At 44.2% G+C, this 17,692-nt stretch overlaps 1 protein-coding gene across 1 annotated transcript in view; it reads right to left on the reverse strand.

Moving 5' to 3' along the window:
* Cfap74 (cilia and flagella associated protein 74) overlaps positions 1 to 3,441 on the reverse strand; it is a 53,031-nt gene extending 49,590 nt beyond the window's left edge. Inside the window, exons 1-3 of the mRNA XM_035438865.1 lie at positions 3,375 to 3,441; positions 980 to 1,061; positions 647 to 784 (exon numbers count right to left, since the gene is read on the reverse strand). Of these exons, the coding sequence (XP_035294756.1) occupies positions 647 to 784; positions 980 to 1,061; positions 3,375 to 3,441 (287 nt within the window). The remainder of the gene's footprint in view (positions 1 to 646; positions 785 to 979; positions 1,062 to 3,374) is intronic.
* Between the last annotated feature and the right edge of the window lie 14,251 nt (positions 3,442 to 17,692).

Here is a 17,692-nt window from a genome sequence, read left to right on the forward strand (position 1 = left end):
AGTCACACCTGAAATCTGTGGAAATGAGATGGCCGTGGAGAACCTGGAAGGACCTAGGAGCACCCTTAATTCTGTGGGATCTTCTCTAGATTGAGGGGGAGGAGGAGGTGGAGCCCTGGGCTCCACATCTGCTCAGGGCTGTGAGGTTGCTCCTCCTGAAGATTCTGGCAGGACTCCCTGTACAGAGCAGTCAAGGAAACAAAAGGCAGGTCTCCCTACATCAGAGGATGTCCTTCTGATAGCTGTGAATATATGTTTCTCTTATTGGTTGACGAATAAAGCTGTTTTAGCCAATGGATAGGCAGGACTTAGCCAGGCAGAAAACCCAAACAGGGATAAAGAAAGGTAGTAGACGGAGTCAGGGAGACGCTGTAGCTACCAGGAAGGTAGGCCACCTGGACACTCTCTGGTAAGCCAAGACCGTGTGGAGATACATAGATTAATAGAAATGGGTTAATAATTAAGAAAGAGCTAGCCAATAAGAAGTCTGAGTGTCTTATTTTTTATATAATTAATATAAGCCTCTGTGTGTTTACTTGGGACTAAATGGCTTCGTCTGCAGGACCAGGCAGGACTTCTGTCCACATACATGTACACCATACAACCAGGAGTGGCTAGGTCATGGGTCCTCAGCAAGGGGGCTCACCTAGTCTTCTGAATAAAAAGGTCCTTTTCCTCATGCAGCTTGTCTAGGAGGTTCAAGCTCTTCCGAAGGTGGAATGCCTGGACTCTGTCTTTAGTGGTTGCCTTCTTCATTTTCTCGGCATTCACTTCTTTTGGTGAACTTGAAAAAAAAAAAGAAAGAAAGAAAGAAAGAAAGAAAGAAAGAAAGAAAGAAAGAAAGAAAAAGATAGCACTTGCTTTGCACACAAACCACAGCCCTCAGCACTGCTTCACAGTGCTTGCTCTCCACCCAGCATCTCCACAGCCCACTAGAGCTATGGTCCAAAAGAAGGAAGGCTGCAACTCAAGGAATTACCAGCCGCATTCCAGGCCAGCGGTGTCCTCAAATCCCAGAGGAATCTCCACCTCAAACTCTGGATCCTCTAGCTGGATTCTTTCTGGAAATCAAGGGAACAGTCAAAACAAAAACAACAAAAAGCCCAACTGCAGCCAGAGTGTGGTGGCTCATGCCTATAATCCCAGCACAGGAAAATAAAAAAAGCAGGAGAAGCAGGAATTTCAGGTCGGGTCTAGGAAGTTGGAGGCCATCCTTGGCTACATGAGGCTCTGTCTCAAAATATAAAACAAAACAAAAATATTATCAGAAGAAAAATATTTTTAGAAAAGAAAAATAAGATACATGCGTGCATGTATCCAGGGAACTCTGGCATCCCTGAGAAACTTTCAGCCTCAGACTGTTTTCATGATGATACCAACACTGTTTTATTGCTTTTTTCTGTTGTTGTTGTTGTTTTTGTTTTTCAAAACAGGATTTCTCTGCATGTAGCCCTGGCTGTCCTGGAACTCATTCTGGAGACAGACTGGCCCTCAAACTCACAGAGATCTGCCTGCCTCTCCCTTCCAAGTGTTGAGATTAAAGGCGTCCACCACTGCTTGGCTCATTATTGATTTTTAAAAAAGCTTCAACTTAATGTTTTTCTTTTTAAGACAAGGTACATATACTTAGGTTGCTAGTCTTGAGCTTGCTACTGTTCTCCTGCCTCATCTGGGATTTAAAAGACATTTCCACCAAGCCTAGCTCAGTTCTTACTTTGTGTTTTGTTTTCATTTGAGCAGGGTTTCACTATGTAGACTAGGTTGGTATTGAACTCACAATAGTTCTCCTGCCTTGACCTTCCAGATGGAGAGAGATGGTCTCACTGTGCAGCCCTGGCTTGCCTGGAGCTCGCTATGAAGACCAAGCTGGCCCCAAACTCAGAGATCCACTGGCCTCTGCCTCTGTGCTGAGTTTAAAAGTATGTGCTAACATGCCTGGCCCAAGCTATACTTTTTTAAAAATTTATTTTATCATTTTGTGTGCAAGAGTGTTTTGTTTACATGCATGACTGTGTGTAACTCTTGCAACTCTAGTGCTTGAGGAGACTCTAGAAGAGTGCTGGGTTTTGAACCCAGGTCCTCTGTAAGACTGGCATGTGCTCTCACTGGGCCAACTCTCCAGTCCTCAAATCATACTTTTTAACATGGTAAATGTGGGTACAAAGAACCACCAAATGAAAGTTCTCTAAAACTCTAATGACTTTAAATGTAGACGGAATGCCAGCTGGATGGCTTAGTGTGTAAAGGCACCTGCTTGCCGAGCCCGATGACCTGAATCGGCTCTCCAGAGCCCACATGGTGGAAGGAGAGACTTCTGGCAAGTCGGCTCCTGACCTCCATACGCGTGAGCGCGCGCGCGCGCACACACACACACACGTAAATAAATGTAAAAAGTTAATTTTGATTTTTTTTTAATGTTCATTTGCTTGTATGTATGCGTGTGCCTGCAGAGGCCAGAAGATGGCGCCAGATGCCCGGGAACTAGAGTTACAGACAGTCGTGAGTGGCCATCTGGGTACTGAGACCTGAACCTGGGTCTTCTGCAACATCAGAAAGTACTCTTCACTATCCAGACACCTTTCCAACACCTATTTTCAAATATTATTGTTATTTCTTAGAATTATTGTCTTGAGAACATCACTGTAGATTTTCAAAAAAACAAAAACAAAACAAAACAAAAATCCACGGAAATTACCGGTTTATCTCCATCTCTTCCGTAAAAATTACTGGAAAGAAAACATAAAGGGCCAGAGTCTACCACCAAAAGGAGGGTGGAAGACGGAAGACTCGGTGAGAGGGCCACACAAACCCAAGAGGAAGAAAGATCAGGGGCAGGGTGGAGTAGGGGCGGGGTCCTCACAGACCCAGAAAATAAGACTAAGGGATCAAGTTTGTAGGCTGGGAGCGACACCAAATCGGGGATGTCTCAGAAAAGTCTGGATCATAGGAAATTTTTAGATGAAATTCAAAGATCTTCCAGAAAGAAAAAACAAACAAACAAACAAACAAAAAACTCCAAAAAACAAACAAATAAAACAAAAACAGGCCGCATTCAAAGGGTTAGAATTTAAAATGGCATCAATTTATTAATGGTGGTTTGGAAAATAGAAAAATATGGATTGTTACATCCAGATCCTTAGCCGTTATTTCTCGTTTATCAACAACTATAGACAAGAGCAGAAGTTCCCTGTTAGAGAAATAAGTGAATTTCATAGATGCATTTTCTGTGCTTTCCCTGAAATAAAGGGCAATCAAGAAGCACACTGTGGGGCTGGAGAGGCGGCTCAGCCGTTAAAGGCTAGGCTCACAACCAACAAGAAACACACTGTCTTCTATGCTGAAACTTGTCTGATTTTGGAAAAGGCCTCTGTTACCATCGTCTATGGCTGGGAAGTTGTCCACCAGCTCCTCGTCGGAAAACTGGGTAGTAGGTTCTTCCATACTGGGAGACAGAAATTAACTGCAAAAAATATATAAAACATGTATCAGCAAGATTATAGATTTAAAAATCCTTAACATTTATAAGAACTAAGGGTGCAGTGACATGCACGCCTACAGTTTCAGTATTTAAGAAGCAGGGGAAGGGAAGATGTTTGTAACCAGCAGTTGCTACATCACAAGACTCAAAAATACAAAAAAGTAATAATTTCTCTTAATAACATATGAAGAAAATGTATAAGCTATAGAATAAGGAAAAAATATTTATAGCAGAGATACTTGGCAAAAGTTTGTATCTAGAATGTAGAGAGGTCTTAGGTATCAACAAGACAAAACTACAATTTTAAAAGGTCAAAGGAGACACAGAAGTGGCGAGTAGACCTGTTACATGTTCACACAAGCAGTTACTAAGAATGATCTGGGGCTGGGCATTGGTGGCGCACACTTTAATCCCAGCATTGGGGAGGCAGAGGCAGGTGGATCTCTATGAGTTTGAGACCAGCCTGGTCTACAAGAGCTAATTCCAGGACAGGCTCCAAAGCCACAGAGAAACCCTGTCTCAGAAAACAGCAATAACAAAAAAAAAAAAAAAAAAAAAAAAAGAGTGATTTGGTATGATGGGTGGGCTCAGCAGGTAAGGGCTTGCTGCCAAGCCTCACAATCTAAATTCAATCCCAGCACCCACTTGGTAGGAGACAATAGATTCCCACAGGTTACCCTCTGACCACACACATCCTGTGTCACATAAACACAGACACAACATCTTTAAAATGTACTAAAAATTAAAAAATGGAATGAATGACCCAATTTATCCAACAAAATAAACATCAGAGTAAGAGGAAAGGTCAAAGGCCTTGAGGGACAAATCGGTCACTGTGTTGGCTCCTGATTCAGGCAGATAACCCCGAATGATATTCTTGAGATAATTCCTGAAAATTGGCAATGGGTGTTGGATTTTATTAAGAAATTGCTGTTTTGTTGGAGTTGATGATTCTGTGGGTTGGCTAAAAGTACAGGAGGTGCATGCTAAGGTTTTCCAGGAGAGGTGAGAGTATGCCTGATTCTGTCTACGGTGTGTCAGCCCCAATGGGAGCAGGAGTAGACATACATCACTGATATGATGTGATTGGAATCTAGGGTTCATATTACCCTTCCCCCTATTTGTTTTATTTTTTCCAAGATTGTTTTATTATATTAATGTGCATGTGTGAGTAAGTGTGTGTGTGTGTGTGTGTGTGTGTGTGTGTGTGTGTGTGTGTGCGCGCGTGTGTGTACTTGAGGATGCCTGCAAAGGCCAGAAGAAGGCTCCAAATCTCCTGGAACCAGAGTTACAGGTTGTTGTAAATAGTCCAATATTGGCACCTGGGAACTAAACTTCAGTTCTCTGCAAGAGCCATAAATGCCCTGAAAGGAGCAAACATCTCCCCAGCTTCTTTCTCCTTATTTTTGTGATTGTGGAATTTTCTATATGGAAAAAATTGCAAAAAGATGAATATGTAAACAAACAAATGAATACATAGACTCTGGTTCAGCCGCTGGAGACTTCCTATGGTCAATAAGTTAATTTAGATTCACTGAACTGCTTCCGATTTCCAGCATGGGTGGTGTACATGTGTGCATGCACCTGAGAAAAATAAATCAGAGATTTGCCCAAGGCATTATAAAATATATGTAGAGGGACGACGGATAATGGTGTTGAAGGAGTGCAAGGGAGGAGTTCCCACCAATGTTAAGAGTTATTATAAAGTCACAGAATGAGAATGGTGCCATGGCCAAGAGAAAAGGATGAGGAGTGTGGGAACCGAACCGGTTGCTGAAGGTTGACACCACTCAGTGCCACATCTGATTGTTCATGCTGCCCGGCAGGGCTGGGTAGTTTTCAGTGGGCAGGCTGAGAAGCTGGACCCTGTCCTGGAAAATCAGCTCCAGGTGGATTAAAAGCTCCTATCTGAAAAGTGAAACCCCCACAGAGGCAGTGGCCAAGGGGAGTCAGGGCCTCAAGGTTTCTAAATAAAGCACCAAAGACATCAGCAATGAGAGAAAAGGCTGATGGAGTTACCTATATTTTAACTTAAAACTTGCTGGCCAGATGGCAGCATAAGAGGGCCCACTGAGTTTATGCAGAATACCCTGCCCAGAAGGAACACAGGCAAACGTTTTATTACCAGGTGCCTTATAGTAAGGGACATTCAGCCAGCACGTGCTGGCTGTGCATCGTTCTCCTAGAGTCCTCTTTTGGATGACAAACTATCTCAGGATAGTAACTGAAGAAAAGCCGCTCAACATCATCTGTGGTCAGGGGACTGCAAAGTTACAGTGAGCTATCATCACATAGTTGTCAGACTTGGGAGCATAAAGGTCTAGCAGGTAGGTGCTGGTGAGGGCATGGAACAGGGAAAAGGTGGCGTAGCGACAGTAAAATGAGAAGTGTAGCTTCGGAGTTAGACGTTAGGAGCTAGGCATTATACAGGGGGGAAAAAGGAGAACAAACCCTTTGCTTCCCCCATTTTTAAAAGTAAATCACTACATATTTGCTGACGTAAAACAGCACAAACTTATCTCCTTATTCTAGAGCAGCCGTTCTCAACCTGTGGGCCTCAACCCCCGCCCCTTGGGAGCTGCATATCAGATATTTACGTCACAATTGATTAACAGCAGACAAATTACAGTTATGAAGTAGCAATGAAGCAGTTTTGTGGTTGGGGTTTGGTGTCTTAGGGTTTCTATTGCTGTAAAGAGACACCATGACCACAGCAACTCTTATACAGGAAAACATTTAATTGTGGTGGCTGGCTTACAGTTTCAGAGGTTTAGTTCATTATCATCATGGTAGGGCAAGGCGGCCGGCAAGCAGACTTGGTGCTACTGGAGCTGAGAGTTCTGCTACATCTTGCAGGCAACAGGAAGTGAACCGTCTCACTGGGTGTGGTTTGAGCATATATAAGACCTCAAAGCCTGCCTCCTCAGTGACACACTTCCTCCAAAAAGGTCACACCACCCATTAGGGCCACTCCCTTAGGGAGCCATTTTCTTTCAAACCACCACAGGGGATCACCACAACATAAGGAATTGTATTGAAGGGTTGAGAACCCATACATAAGACCAGGCATCTTAGTCTCAGTGACCTAAGGCCATGGTGTCATAGGTTGTGTGTGGAATCAGCTTGATACAACCACTGCCATCTTATTTTTTAAAGATTTATTTATTATGCATACAATGTTCTGCCCCCATGTATGCTTGCAGGCTAGGAGAGGGCATCAGATCTCATTATAAATGGCTGTTAGACACCATGTGGTTGCTGGGAATTGAACTCAGGATCTCTGGAAGAGCAGCCAGTGCTCTTAGCCTCTGAGCCATCTCTCCAGCCCAACCACTGCCATCTTAAGTCATAATTATCATGATGTCCACCAATTAGCCCTAGCTGTTTCTTCTCAGCAAATCATAAATAGATAAAATCTTGAGAGTATTACGTGGGGCTTTACAGTGGCTTCTGCCTTGAGAGATCTCCCTGACTCCTCAATTTATTCTCTCCTATTTTTTGTGACAGCACCTCATTGCAGTCATGAACTCATAATCCTCCTGAAAGCTGGGATTATAATAGTATGCCATTATATTTGGCTCTTAATATAAATAGGCAGATTACAGAAAGAATGAGTTTGCTTTTGCTCTCGTCCACAGATATTCTCCTCTTTTTGCCCCCAAATTTTTGACTCAGGCTGCAAGCTTCGATTTAGTCTGCTGCCATGTAGGCCCACACTTGTAAGCTCCTCCCGTCCCCCATCTACCCACCCTGATAGTAAACTGCACTTGGTACAACCCTAGGTTTGCCTTTCTCTTCTTTGCAGTCAGTCTCACGGGACTTTGAGTCCAGTCCCAATGAGTCAGAACTAGGTTGTTCTGGAACAGCAGGGCTGTGTGCCTTCTTGGAAGCCAGAGAATGTGTCTCTCATTCTAACATGTTCAAAGCTGCAACGTCAGCTGAGTCAACCAGGCTGTAGGCCTTTGATGTTGTCTTTCCTGCCTGCCTCTTCCACTTACACGAACTTTTAAGTGTAACTGCATTGGGCCCACTGAAATGACCCAGGATGGCTTCCATCTCAAAGGCAGCTCCATGAACTACCTCCCTCTTAGCCATGGGACATCATGTTTCCACTGGTTCAGAGGATTGGAGCATTGGGTGTCTCTGGAGCCACTGTGCTACCTACCCTACCTTCTGAAGCAATAAGCTCTCCTTGGAGAAGACTGCAGAAACTCACTTCTCACATTAGTTTTCCAGGGTTGCCACAACAAGCCGCCCCAACCTGTATGCTTTACATGATAGAAATGTACTCTGTCAGTCTTGAAGCCAAAAGTTTATGGTTGTTTTTAAGACAGGGATCCAGGCCAGGCAGTGGTGGCACACACACCTTTAGTTCCAGCACTTGGGAGGCAGAGGCCAGTGGATCTCTGAGTTCAAAGCTAAGCGTGGTCTACACAGAAAGTTCCAGGACAGCCAGAGCTACACGGAGAAACCCTGCCTTGGAAAACCAACCAACCAACCAATCAACAAAAAGTACTGTTCAAGAATAAATTTCTAATCTCAAGATAAGCAAAGATTGTGGTTACACGAAAGTAGAAATGAGGATCCCAGGTCAGTGCCTGGTTAACCAGGAGAGACGGGTACTGTGTTATGGGTGAAGATGAGATTCTATTTATTGGCTTAGTCTGGCTTTTGATATTTGCTTGATAATAGGTTCTCAAATTGTACACAAGAAGTTAGGCTTAATTTGTCTGAAGAGAACATCCATCAGCAAGTACCTACGTAGCTCAGAACTTGACCCACAGCAGACATTCAGGGAGTATTTCACTAAGCATCTTTGCTCAGATAAAGGAATTATTTTATGGGAAACCAAGCTAAGAAGGCCTGTTCACTTCCAACGAAGCGTTCTGTATGAATCCTACTCGCATCTCTCAGACGGGTGCCTGGTCCTCTCCAGCAAGATTTGATGCTGCCTCTCATAAACTGTGGTAACGCGGTTCACAGCCGTGCGTCCACAAAGAGAAGCCAGCCACCCATGTCAGGGCAGACCCTGGTAGAACTCGTCATCAGTACCCACCTCTCCGGCCAGTACAGGAATGTCCCTCAGCAATGAGACTTCAGCAAAAGTCCTCCAGGAATGGACTGTTGCCCAAACCCCTCAGGAATGGTTCCTTGGTAGTGGTCCTTCAGCAACAGCCCCTAAAGAATGGTCCCTGGAGATGAGATGGCTCCTCCCAAGTGACCCGCAGAAGGGTCCCCTACCCTGGAAACAGCTCCTGGGCGACAGTTCCTCAGCAGTGGCCCCGGAGGAACAGTTCCTTGGCACCAGCCCCTCAGGAATGTTCCCTTGACAATGTCCCCTTAACTGACTGCCTCTCAGCCACCTTGGGTCTGAGGTTGCGTCGTTTGGGCCCGCAGCTCCATGGCAACGGAAGGCTTCCTCGTGCCAGAGAGCAGGGCGGGGGTGGGGGTGGGTTGCTCCAAAAGAGCCGGGGTGCGCAGGTGCAGGCGTAGTGCAGGCATAGTGCACCGGTGCTAGCTGTCCTGGGGGCTGAGTCGGAACTGACGGTTGCCCCTGGAGACTGGGGCGGGTGCTTGATGACTTGGCTAAAGCCAGTTGAAAGTTGGGTCAGCTGCTAACTTAAAAAAAAAAAAAAGAACGTTTATATGAGAGTCAGAATCTCCTGCGTCTCTTTAAAAAAAGAAAGACTGCTTTGAATCTGAATTCCTCCAGCTCTCCTAGGTCCTAGACAGCCTACCACCTCTAGGTGGTGACATCTGATTCCTCTGTGTGACCCACAGGGCCCTTTGGGGTTGTGTTTGGTCATTTATTTAGGTTGGCGTTGTCACCAGTCTGCGCCGGAGATGGGCTCAACGGTGGACAGGACAGGACAGGACAGGACAGGATGTCAGACATTGGGGTTGCAGGGATGACTGGCAATTCCCTTAGTTTTATCAGGGAGATGGAGAACCTTCAGCTTCAAGAAGTCCTCAAAAAGTACATAGGCTGTGGAAATCTCAGTGGAGATTGGTGGGGAATACCTTTGCACTCTTTACTGCAGCCAGACACTTCCCCTCTCAAATTGTAAGCTTGGGGAATACTCTCTCTCTCTCTCTCTCTCTCTCTCTCTCTCTCTCTCTCTTTCTCTCTCTCTCTCTCTCTCTCTCTCTGTGTGTGTGTGTGTGTGTGTGTGTGTGTGTGTGTGTGTGTGTGTGTGTTGCTGGAGATTGAACCCAGGTGTTCTGCAAGTCTGGAAGCTGTATGCCCTTGTCTGTTTCTCCAGTGCTATGATAAAACACTGACCCAAAACGACTTGGGAAAGATAGCCTATAGGCACCCTCTAGCTGTGGAAGTATGTGATCTGAGCCTGCTTTTTCTGAGTTGCCCTTGATAAACGGATGAACAGGATCGTGCGGCAACCATATTCTCTGCTATAGTTTGAATATGAAGGCTTGGTCCTCAGCTGATGGAGTGATGGAGCTAGTCATTGAGAGGTGCTTGGATCATGAGGCTTCTGACTTAATCAATGAGTTAATTCCTCTAATTAGATGCCATTATTTGGAGGTAGCAGAAAAATAGCAGGTGGTAGTTAAAGGAAGTAGCTCATTGGAAGAGGTACCCTAGAAAGACATAAATGTCCCCGACTCTGTCACTTTTCTGCTTCCTGGAAAACATGTGGTGAGCAATTTTGTTGTGTTACACCCTTGTCTCGATACTCATACACAGACATACACACTTATATGAATAAAAATAAAAAGTAAAAAATAAATTAGGGGTTATAGAGCTGGTTCAGTGGTTAGGAGCACTGGCTGCTCTTCCAGAGGACCCCAGTTGGGGGTCCTACCTTTCCCAGAATCCTCCTTTACTCTTAGTCCCACCTATCCTGTTTTCCTATTGGCCAACAGTACTTTATTTATCAACCAATACGACAGTCATATATACAGAAGGACCTCCCCCATCATCTCCTCTTTTCTGTCTAAATAAAAAGAAGGGTAATTTATCTTTTATAATAACCGGAGAAAGCTATAACCATAACTATCTGTCTTCAACTCCATCAAAGACCACAGAAAACGCAGAGTCACCATGTGAGCCCAGGAAGACAGGACGCTTACCACTGGCATCCGATAAGTCTTATAAAATATATAGATTTATGATAATTAAGATTGAGCTAGCAGGTGAGAAATCCTAGTCATTGGCCAAGCAGCATTTGTACCTAATATAAGTCTCTGTATGTTACTTGGGACCTTTACTTGGCAGTGAGAGGAACTTGGGCAGCCTGGCGAAAAGCGCCCATGTGGCAGCAGGGCTCGGGAGGCTTGGAGGAAAGACTTATTGTTACACATACATGAAAAAATAAAGGGGTAGGCCTGTGGCAACCCACACCTTTAATCCCAGCACTCGGGAGGCAGATGCAGGTGGATCTCTGTGAGTATGAAGCTAACCTGGTCTACAGAGTGAGTTCCAGGACAGGATGCAAAGCTACACAGAGAAACCCTGCCTCAAAAAAAAATAAATAAATAAAAATAAAAAATAAAGGGAAAATTTTGTTTCTTTCCTCATATTTAGAACAATTTTTTAAAAAACTGAACAAAACATACAATACAATAACAATTCTCTAACTTATTGGGCAACAGAGAACCAAGGATAATGACCTTGGAGATGGAGAATGAATAAGAGAGCCCGTTGTATTTTTATGTCACCAATACAAAATACTATGATGAAGGAACTTTATAAAAGAAAGCTTTTAATTTGTGGCTCACAATTCCAGAAGGTGTAGGCGGCGATTCTTTCCTGCCACCCTTGTCCCACAGCTGTCTCAACCTCAAATAAGCACATGGAGATTTATATTAATTATAAAACTGTTGGCCCGTGGGCTAGAGCTTCCTACTGGCTCTACCTTAATAATTAACCCATTTCTATAAATCTATGTATTTACATGTGGTCTTACCTTACCAGAGAAGGGTCCAGACCTGCTACTCCTTTGTGGTCTACATGGTGACTGTTTTGGCAGGCTTCCTCTGCCTATCTTTCCCAGGATTCTCCTGGTGACCTAGCCCTGCCTATCTTCCTGCCTCTACTGGCTGTAGGCCAAACAGTGTTTTATTCATCAACCAGTAAGAGAAACATATATACAGAAGGATGTCTCCTATCAAGAAGGCCAGTGTCTATAACCATTATGGTCTGAAGCATGGCAGCAGGCAGATGAGGATTGGAGAAGTAGCTTGGAGCTCATATCTGATCCATAACCATGAGGTAGAGAAAAAGAGCACTGGAAATAACATGAGTCTTTTGAAACCCCACAACCCCACTTTCAGTTACACTCCTCTAAGAAGGTCACACCTCTTAATCCTTCTCAAACAATTCCACCTAATGGGGAACAGGTATTCAAATATATGAGCCTATGGGGGCAATTCTCATTCAGACCATCACAGAGTCCTCAGATGATGCCAACTTCCACTGAGGAAAAGTTTCCAGGCCATGTCAAGGCAAGAGAGCAGCAATAAGGAAAATAGACAATGTGGATTACTTAATAAAAATTAAAAACTTTTCCCTTCAAAAGTTTTGTGGAAATGGAAAATAAATGAAGAAAAAAAACCCTGCAAACTGGGTGAAAATATTTGTAAAACATCTTTCTAAAATAAACATAACTACTCAGTTCAACAAATAAAAGGCAAATAGCCTCATTGTTTTAATTAGTAAGAAATTAAAACACTTGGGCTGGAGAGATGGCTCAGAGGTGAAGAGCACTGGATGCTCTTCCAGAGGTCCTGAGTTCAATTCCCAGCAACCACATGGTGCCTCACAACCATCTGTTATGAGATCTGGTGCCCTCTTCTGGTGTGCAGATATACATGGAAGCAGAATGTTATATACATAATAAATAAATAAAATCTTAAAAAAGAAGAAAATAAAACACTTAAAAAGCATGCAGCACCTTAGTCATTGAGGAAAACTTCACATTATATCTGCAATGAGAAACCTCTTCATAGCTGTAGATTGGTCCAAATTAGAGATTTACACTGTTAAGTGTTGGTGAGGAGATGGAGCAACATGAGCTCTCACACACTGAGTGGGAGCCTTAGACGGTGCAGCCACTTCAGAGAGCAGATCGGCAGTCTGTTATAAATTAAGCATTTGTTCCCCTAAAATCCAGCAATCCTACACCTACATATTTATTCAAAAGAAATGAAAACAAATGTCTACTCAAAGACTTGTACTTGAATGTTCAAAGCATTTTCACTCATAATAGCCTGAACTGGATACCCAAATGACCATCAACAGGTGGGGAGTTAAACAAAGTAAAGTATATTTAGGGCAATACAGTGCAGCAATAAAAATAATGCTGACAGCCAGGCATGGTGGTGTACACCTTAAATCCCAGCATTCAGAAGGCAAAGGCAAGCAGCAACTTCCTGTGAGTTCAGTACCAGCCTGATCCACATAGCAAGTTCCAGGTTCACCAGGGCAACATGGTGAACGTCTGTTGTTCCTCCCCACCCCCCAAAATGTTCATGCATGCAGCAATAAATGTTTGATTTTTTCCAGTCAGATGTCACCTGAGGGTTTTCAGGGGGCTCAGGTTTCACTAGGCATTACCCACGTCCAAGCTTACTGAGAGAGGGGGACAGAATTTACGTCCTATATTTGGGGACTGGGGCCTGGGTTCCTCCTGGCTATGAATTTGTCAAAGCTGCCCTAATTTCCTGCTCTGCCATCTGTCAGCTCATGATGAGCAGGGGGCATCAAGAAAGAATGGCAACACCAGATATGCCTGTCAGACTTAAGCCGGTGGCTTTTATGACCAAGTCTGGTGATTCCTTATCACCCCAGGGAATATCATTACCATTCACTGGCTCCAGATCATACAACAGGAAATGGGTTCTAACAACAAGAGGCCGGATAATTGGAAGCAACTTTGCAAGGCTACCTATTCCAGTTTCATACTGTGTGACTCCATTTGTAAAGAATGGAAAAAAATAATGACAGAAATCCTAACTTAAGTGTCTTTTTTTTTTTTTTTGGACAGGGTCTTGTTATGTAAACTACATGGCCTGGTACTTGCTACTGTAGCCTAAGCTGGTCTTGAACTCTACTGCCTCAGTCTCCTGAGTGCTAGGATTGCAGGTATTTACCACAATGCCTAGCCAGTAAACCGTCTTTGACTGCTCCAACATCGGCATACATAATCAAAGAATCCAGGTCCGGAAGACAGGCCAATGGTAATCCTTCCTCACAAGGTGCCCCAGGGCAGCCCGGAAGCTTTTGTATATTAAGTCTAGGGTTGGATCTAGATCTCCCAAGTAGCCGTTTTTAGAAGTTTTTGAGGCATAGTCTCAATCATGCTCATGCCTAAAGTTTTTCACCCTTGATTGACAGCTCTTTTGTTAGAAATGTTAATTTGTGTCTAACATTTTCTATCATGGGAAAGACTTCAAAACGTCACTTTCAAAACAAAATTTGAGAATAGAATTTGGACTTCTCTACATTAAATTCAAACAATGGTACTTTAATGCGTGTCTTGCTCTGAGCAGGAACAAATGTTCTAAGTGTCCCAGGTAATTCTTCAGTGGTGCTTGGGACTGAAGTTACTAAGGAAGCCACAGAGAAGCCCTTTTCTGAGTGGACTGCATGCTTTCTTTGAGTAGACTCTGGTGTTTAGTCTGCTCCAAGTGTTTCGTACATGATCCTCTCTGCCAAATTTCTCCTGCTTATCCACACGAACAACTCCAACTGAAAAATCGCAGAATTTATAATTACACTCCGGGCTCAATGGAACCCTGTATGTATCACCGTCATTTTCTCTATTTAGTGCATTTCCCCCAGGAAAATAACAAAGCAACTTCACAAATGCATCAGGCAAGGATTTTAAATTTAGCTAATGCAGTTTCTTTCCTCTTGCAGGCTGTGTGACTCACCTCTACCTCCTGGGGCCAACCTGGTGCTGTGGCACTGCAGTAATGGGTTTAGGCCAGCTCCCTTGCCCAAGCCTCATACTTCCTCCCTCCCTTCCCATGTGCTGGGACAAAGTGATCATCCAAACTGAAGGCAACAAAGACAGCAGGACAGCCATATATGATTGTTGAGCTCCCCGGAAGGTCATCCTCTGTGGCTATTTTAGTTCTGTGTGGGGCCTTGCTACTCATAGATAAACTGAACTGGTGTCTCTTGGGGCTGGCATGATTTTCAGCCCTCCAGGTGTCCTGCTCAGCTCCATTTGGGGAGAGCAAACTGCCTCCCTGCCCAGAACAAAGAGGCACAGCAGTCATTGCCTGGATTATCTAACCAAGGGCTTTGAACATATTCTACCTGATGCATGCCAAATACGTAGTAATGGATGTGTATTTGTGGGTCTCCTTTCTCTGACAGAAGGCCTAATAAGGGCTGGGAGGTGGTGGCTCACACCTTTAATCCCAGGATTCAGGAGGCAGAGACAGGTGGATCTCTGTGAGTTTGAACAAAGCCTGGTCTACAGAGTGAGTTCCAGGACAGGCTCCAAAGCTACATAGAGAAAACCTCGTCTCAAAACAAAACAAAAATCTTTCAAGGGCAATTTAGAGAAGGACTGTTTTATTTTAGTTCACAATTTAAAGGCACAGTCCATCACTGTGGGGGAAGTGTAGCAGGGAGAGCAGCTCTAGCTGTGGTGTCAGGAATGAGTGAGGCAGCTGGTCACATTGCATCGAGAGATGCTGGTGCTCAGCTCTCTTCCTCTTTTGTCCCTTTCTGTTATTCAGCTTGGGACTCCAGCCTACGGAATGGTGCCACTGACATTCAGGGTGAGGAGTCTTCCATTTGCAATCGAACCACTCTGGAATTGCCTGCACAGAAACTCCCAAAGGTGCACCACCTCGGTGATTCCTCTCCTAAGCAAGTTGACGGTGAAGTTGAATCATTGATGCAGGTGCCTGAAGAATGAAGAGTGATAGGGATCAAATGAGTAGGTTTGAATCCCAGTTTTAGGGGCTGGGAGATAGCTCAGAGGTGAAGAGCACTGGATGCTCTTCCAGAGGTCCCGAGTTCAATTCCCAGCAACCACATGATGGCTCACAACCATCTGTTATGAGATCTGGTGCCCTCTTCTGGTGTGCAGATATACATGGAAGCAGAATGTTGTATACATAATAAATAAATAAAATATTAAAAAAAAAAAGAAATCCCAGTTTCATTTTTACTATTGTGCTTTTTTTTTTTTTTTTTTTTTTTTTTTGGTTTTCCAAGACAGGGTTTCTCTGTGTAGCTTTGGAGCCTATCCTGGCACTCGCTCTGGAGACTAGGCTGGGCTCGAACTCACAGAGATCAGCTTGCCTCTGCCTCCTGAAGCCAGCCTGGTCTCCAGAGCGAGTGCCAGGATAGGCTCCAAGGCTACTCAGAGAAACCCTGGCTCGAGAAAAAAAAAAAAAAAAGATACACGGGACTTGGTTAAATATAGGTTAATTTTATTCTGGGAGAAGTCACATAAGGAACTGATGACCGGAATGTTCCAGCTCTATCCACACCCAGGCTGCTCTCCGTGGCCCAACAGGAACCAAGAGAGAGCAAGCAAATCTCTCCTGGATCCCAAACCAAATACCACACACTCAAATGGGTGTGGTCAGAGCCACAGGTAAGGCTGGGTGGATCTCTCACTACATTTAATCACTGAGCCATCTCTCCAGTCCACTACACCTCACTACTGTTCTATCAGAGTAGCAGGCCCCCCAATCTACACTCTACGTGCACCAAGACTAGAGAGGGGCTTCCTGAGGTACTTGGAAAAGGGCACACACCTTGGAGACAGACAGTGGTGATAGAGGCTTTGTGGTGGCAGACCATGAGTGAGGCTCTCCCTCAGAGCAATAAAGGGGGTGGAGTGAGAGTGTCTGAGAACAATCTGTCTGCAGAGGAGGAAGCAGGCCGGGCATGTTAGAAACAGTCCTATACTCTACCAGTCATGCAGGACCAACGTTCTGTCTCCTCTTGGGTTAGTATGCTCCATGGTTGACTTTCCCGATTCCCTTAGTAGGGCCCACACGGAAGATAAAGATGGAGGGATAACTTGTTACACAAATTGGTGGGGAGAAACCAAAGCTCAGAAACTGCTTTCCAGAAACCTTGCTAGGAAGGAACTTTTGAAAGCTTGTAATCCCAGGACTTGAGGGGAAGCAGGATGATCAGCAGTTCAAAGTCATCCTTGGCTATATAGCAAATTCAAGGCCAGCCTGGGCTACATCAAACCCTGCCTCAGAAATGAAACGAAACAATAAAAATATGTCTAAGGCGTGCCTTGTTCTAGAAGCTCTGTAACTCATCCTTTTCTAAACACCTCTGTCTGACCAGCTCTAGCTAGTGACTGGTCATCTCCAGGGGACTTAGGCCACTTGAGTTTAAGACGTTCTTACTGTGTTCTTTAGGCTGGATCTAAACAACTGATCTGCTTCAGTCTCCCAAGTAGCTGGAACTCCAGGGACACACCACTGATAGGTTGACTCTGCCCATTTTAAAGTCTTTCCCTCGATCCCAGGCATCCAGTGAGGTCAGTAAGGGGGCTGAACAATGACTGAAGTTTGTGATTAGTCTTTAAAGGCTGGAGAGATGGCTCAGTGGTTAAAGAGCACTGACTGCTCTTCCAGAAGACCCAGGTTAAATTCCTAACACTCACATGGCAGCTCACACCTGTCTGTAACTTCAGTTCCAGGGTTTCTGACACCTACATACAGGCAGGCAAAAACACCAATGAACACAAAATGAAAATAAATTGTGTATTTTTTAAAAAAGGGAATCCTCCAACACTTTGTGATATAAAGGATTAAAACAGAAGATGTATCCAGAGAAAAGCACACTAATTGGTTATCCAAATACCGAATGATCACCTCTGAAACCAAAATACAATAACGTAGCATTGGTGGCGCACACCTTTAATCCCAGCACTTGGGAGGCAGAGGCAGGCGGATATTTGTGAGTTCAAGGCCAGCTCGGTATTCAAAAAGAGTTCCAGGACAGCCTCCAAACTCAAAGAGAAACCCTGTTTTGAAAAACCAAAAGGAAAAAAAAATACAAGTAACATTACATAGAGTGAGCAGGTTATATTTAGGAATATATATGTATCCCAATATACATATTTGCTTGTAACAACAATTAATAAAATAGAGGCCATGAATTTGAAAGAGAGGGGAGAGCAATATATGTGAGAGGTTGGAGGGAGGAGAGGAAAGGAACGGGGAAATGGCAGAATTATATTATTATTTCTGAAGCAA

Source organism: Cricetulus griseus, chromosome 2 (assembly GCF_003668045.3).
Source record: "Cricetulus griseus strain 17A/GY chromosome 2, alternate assembly CriGri-PICRH-1.0, whole genome shotgun sequence".
Lineage (NCBI taxonomy): Eukaryota > Metazoa > Chordata > Mammalia > Rodentia > Cricetidae > Cricetulus > Cricetulus griseus.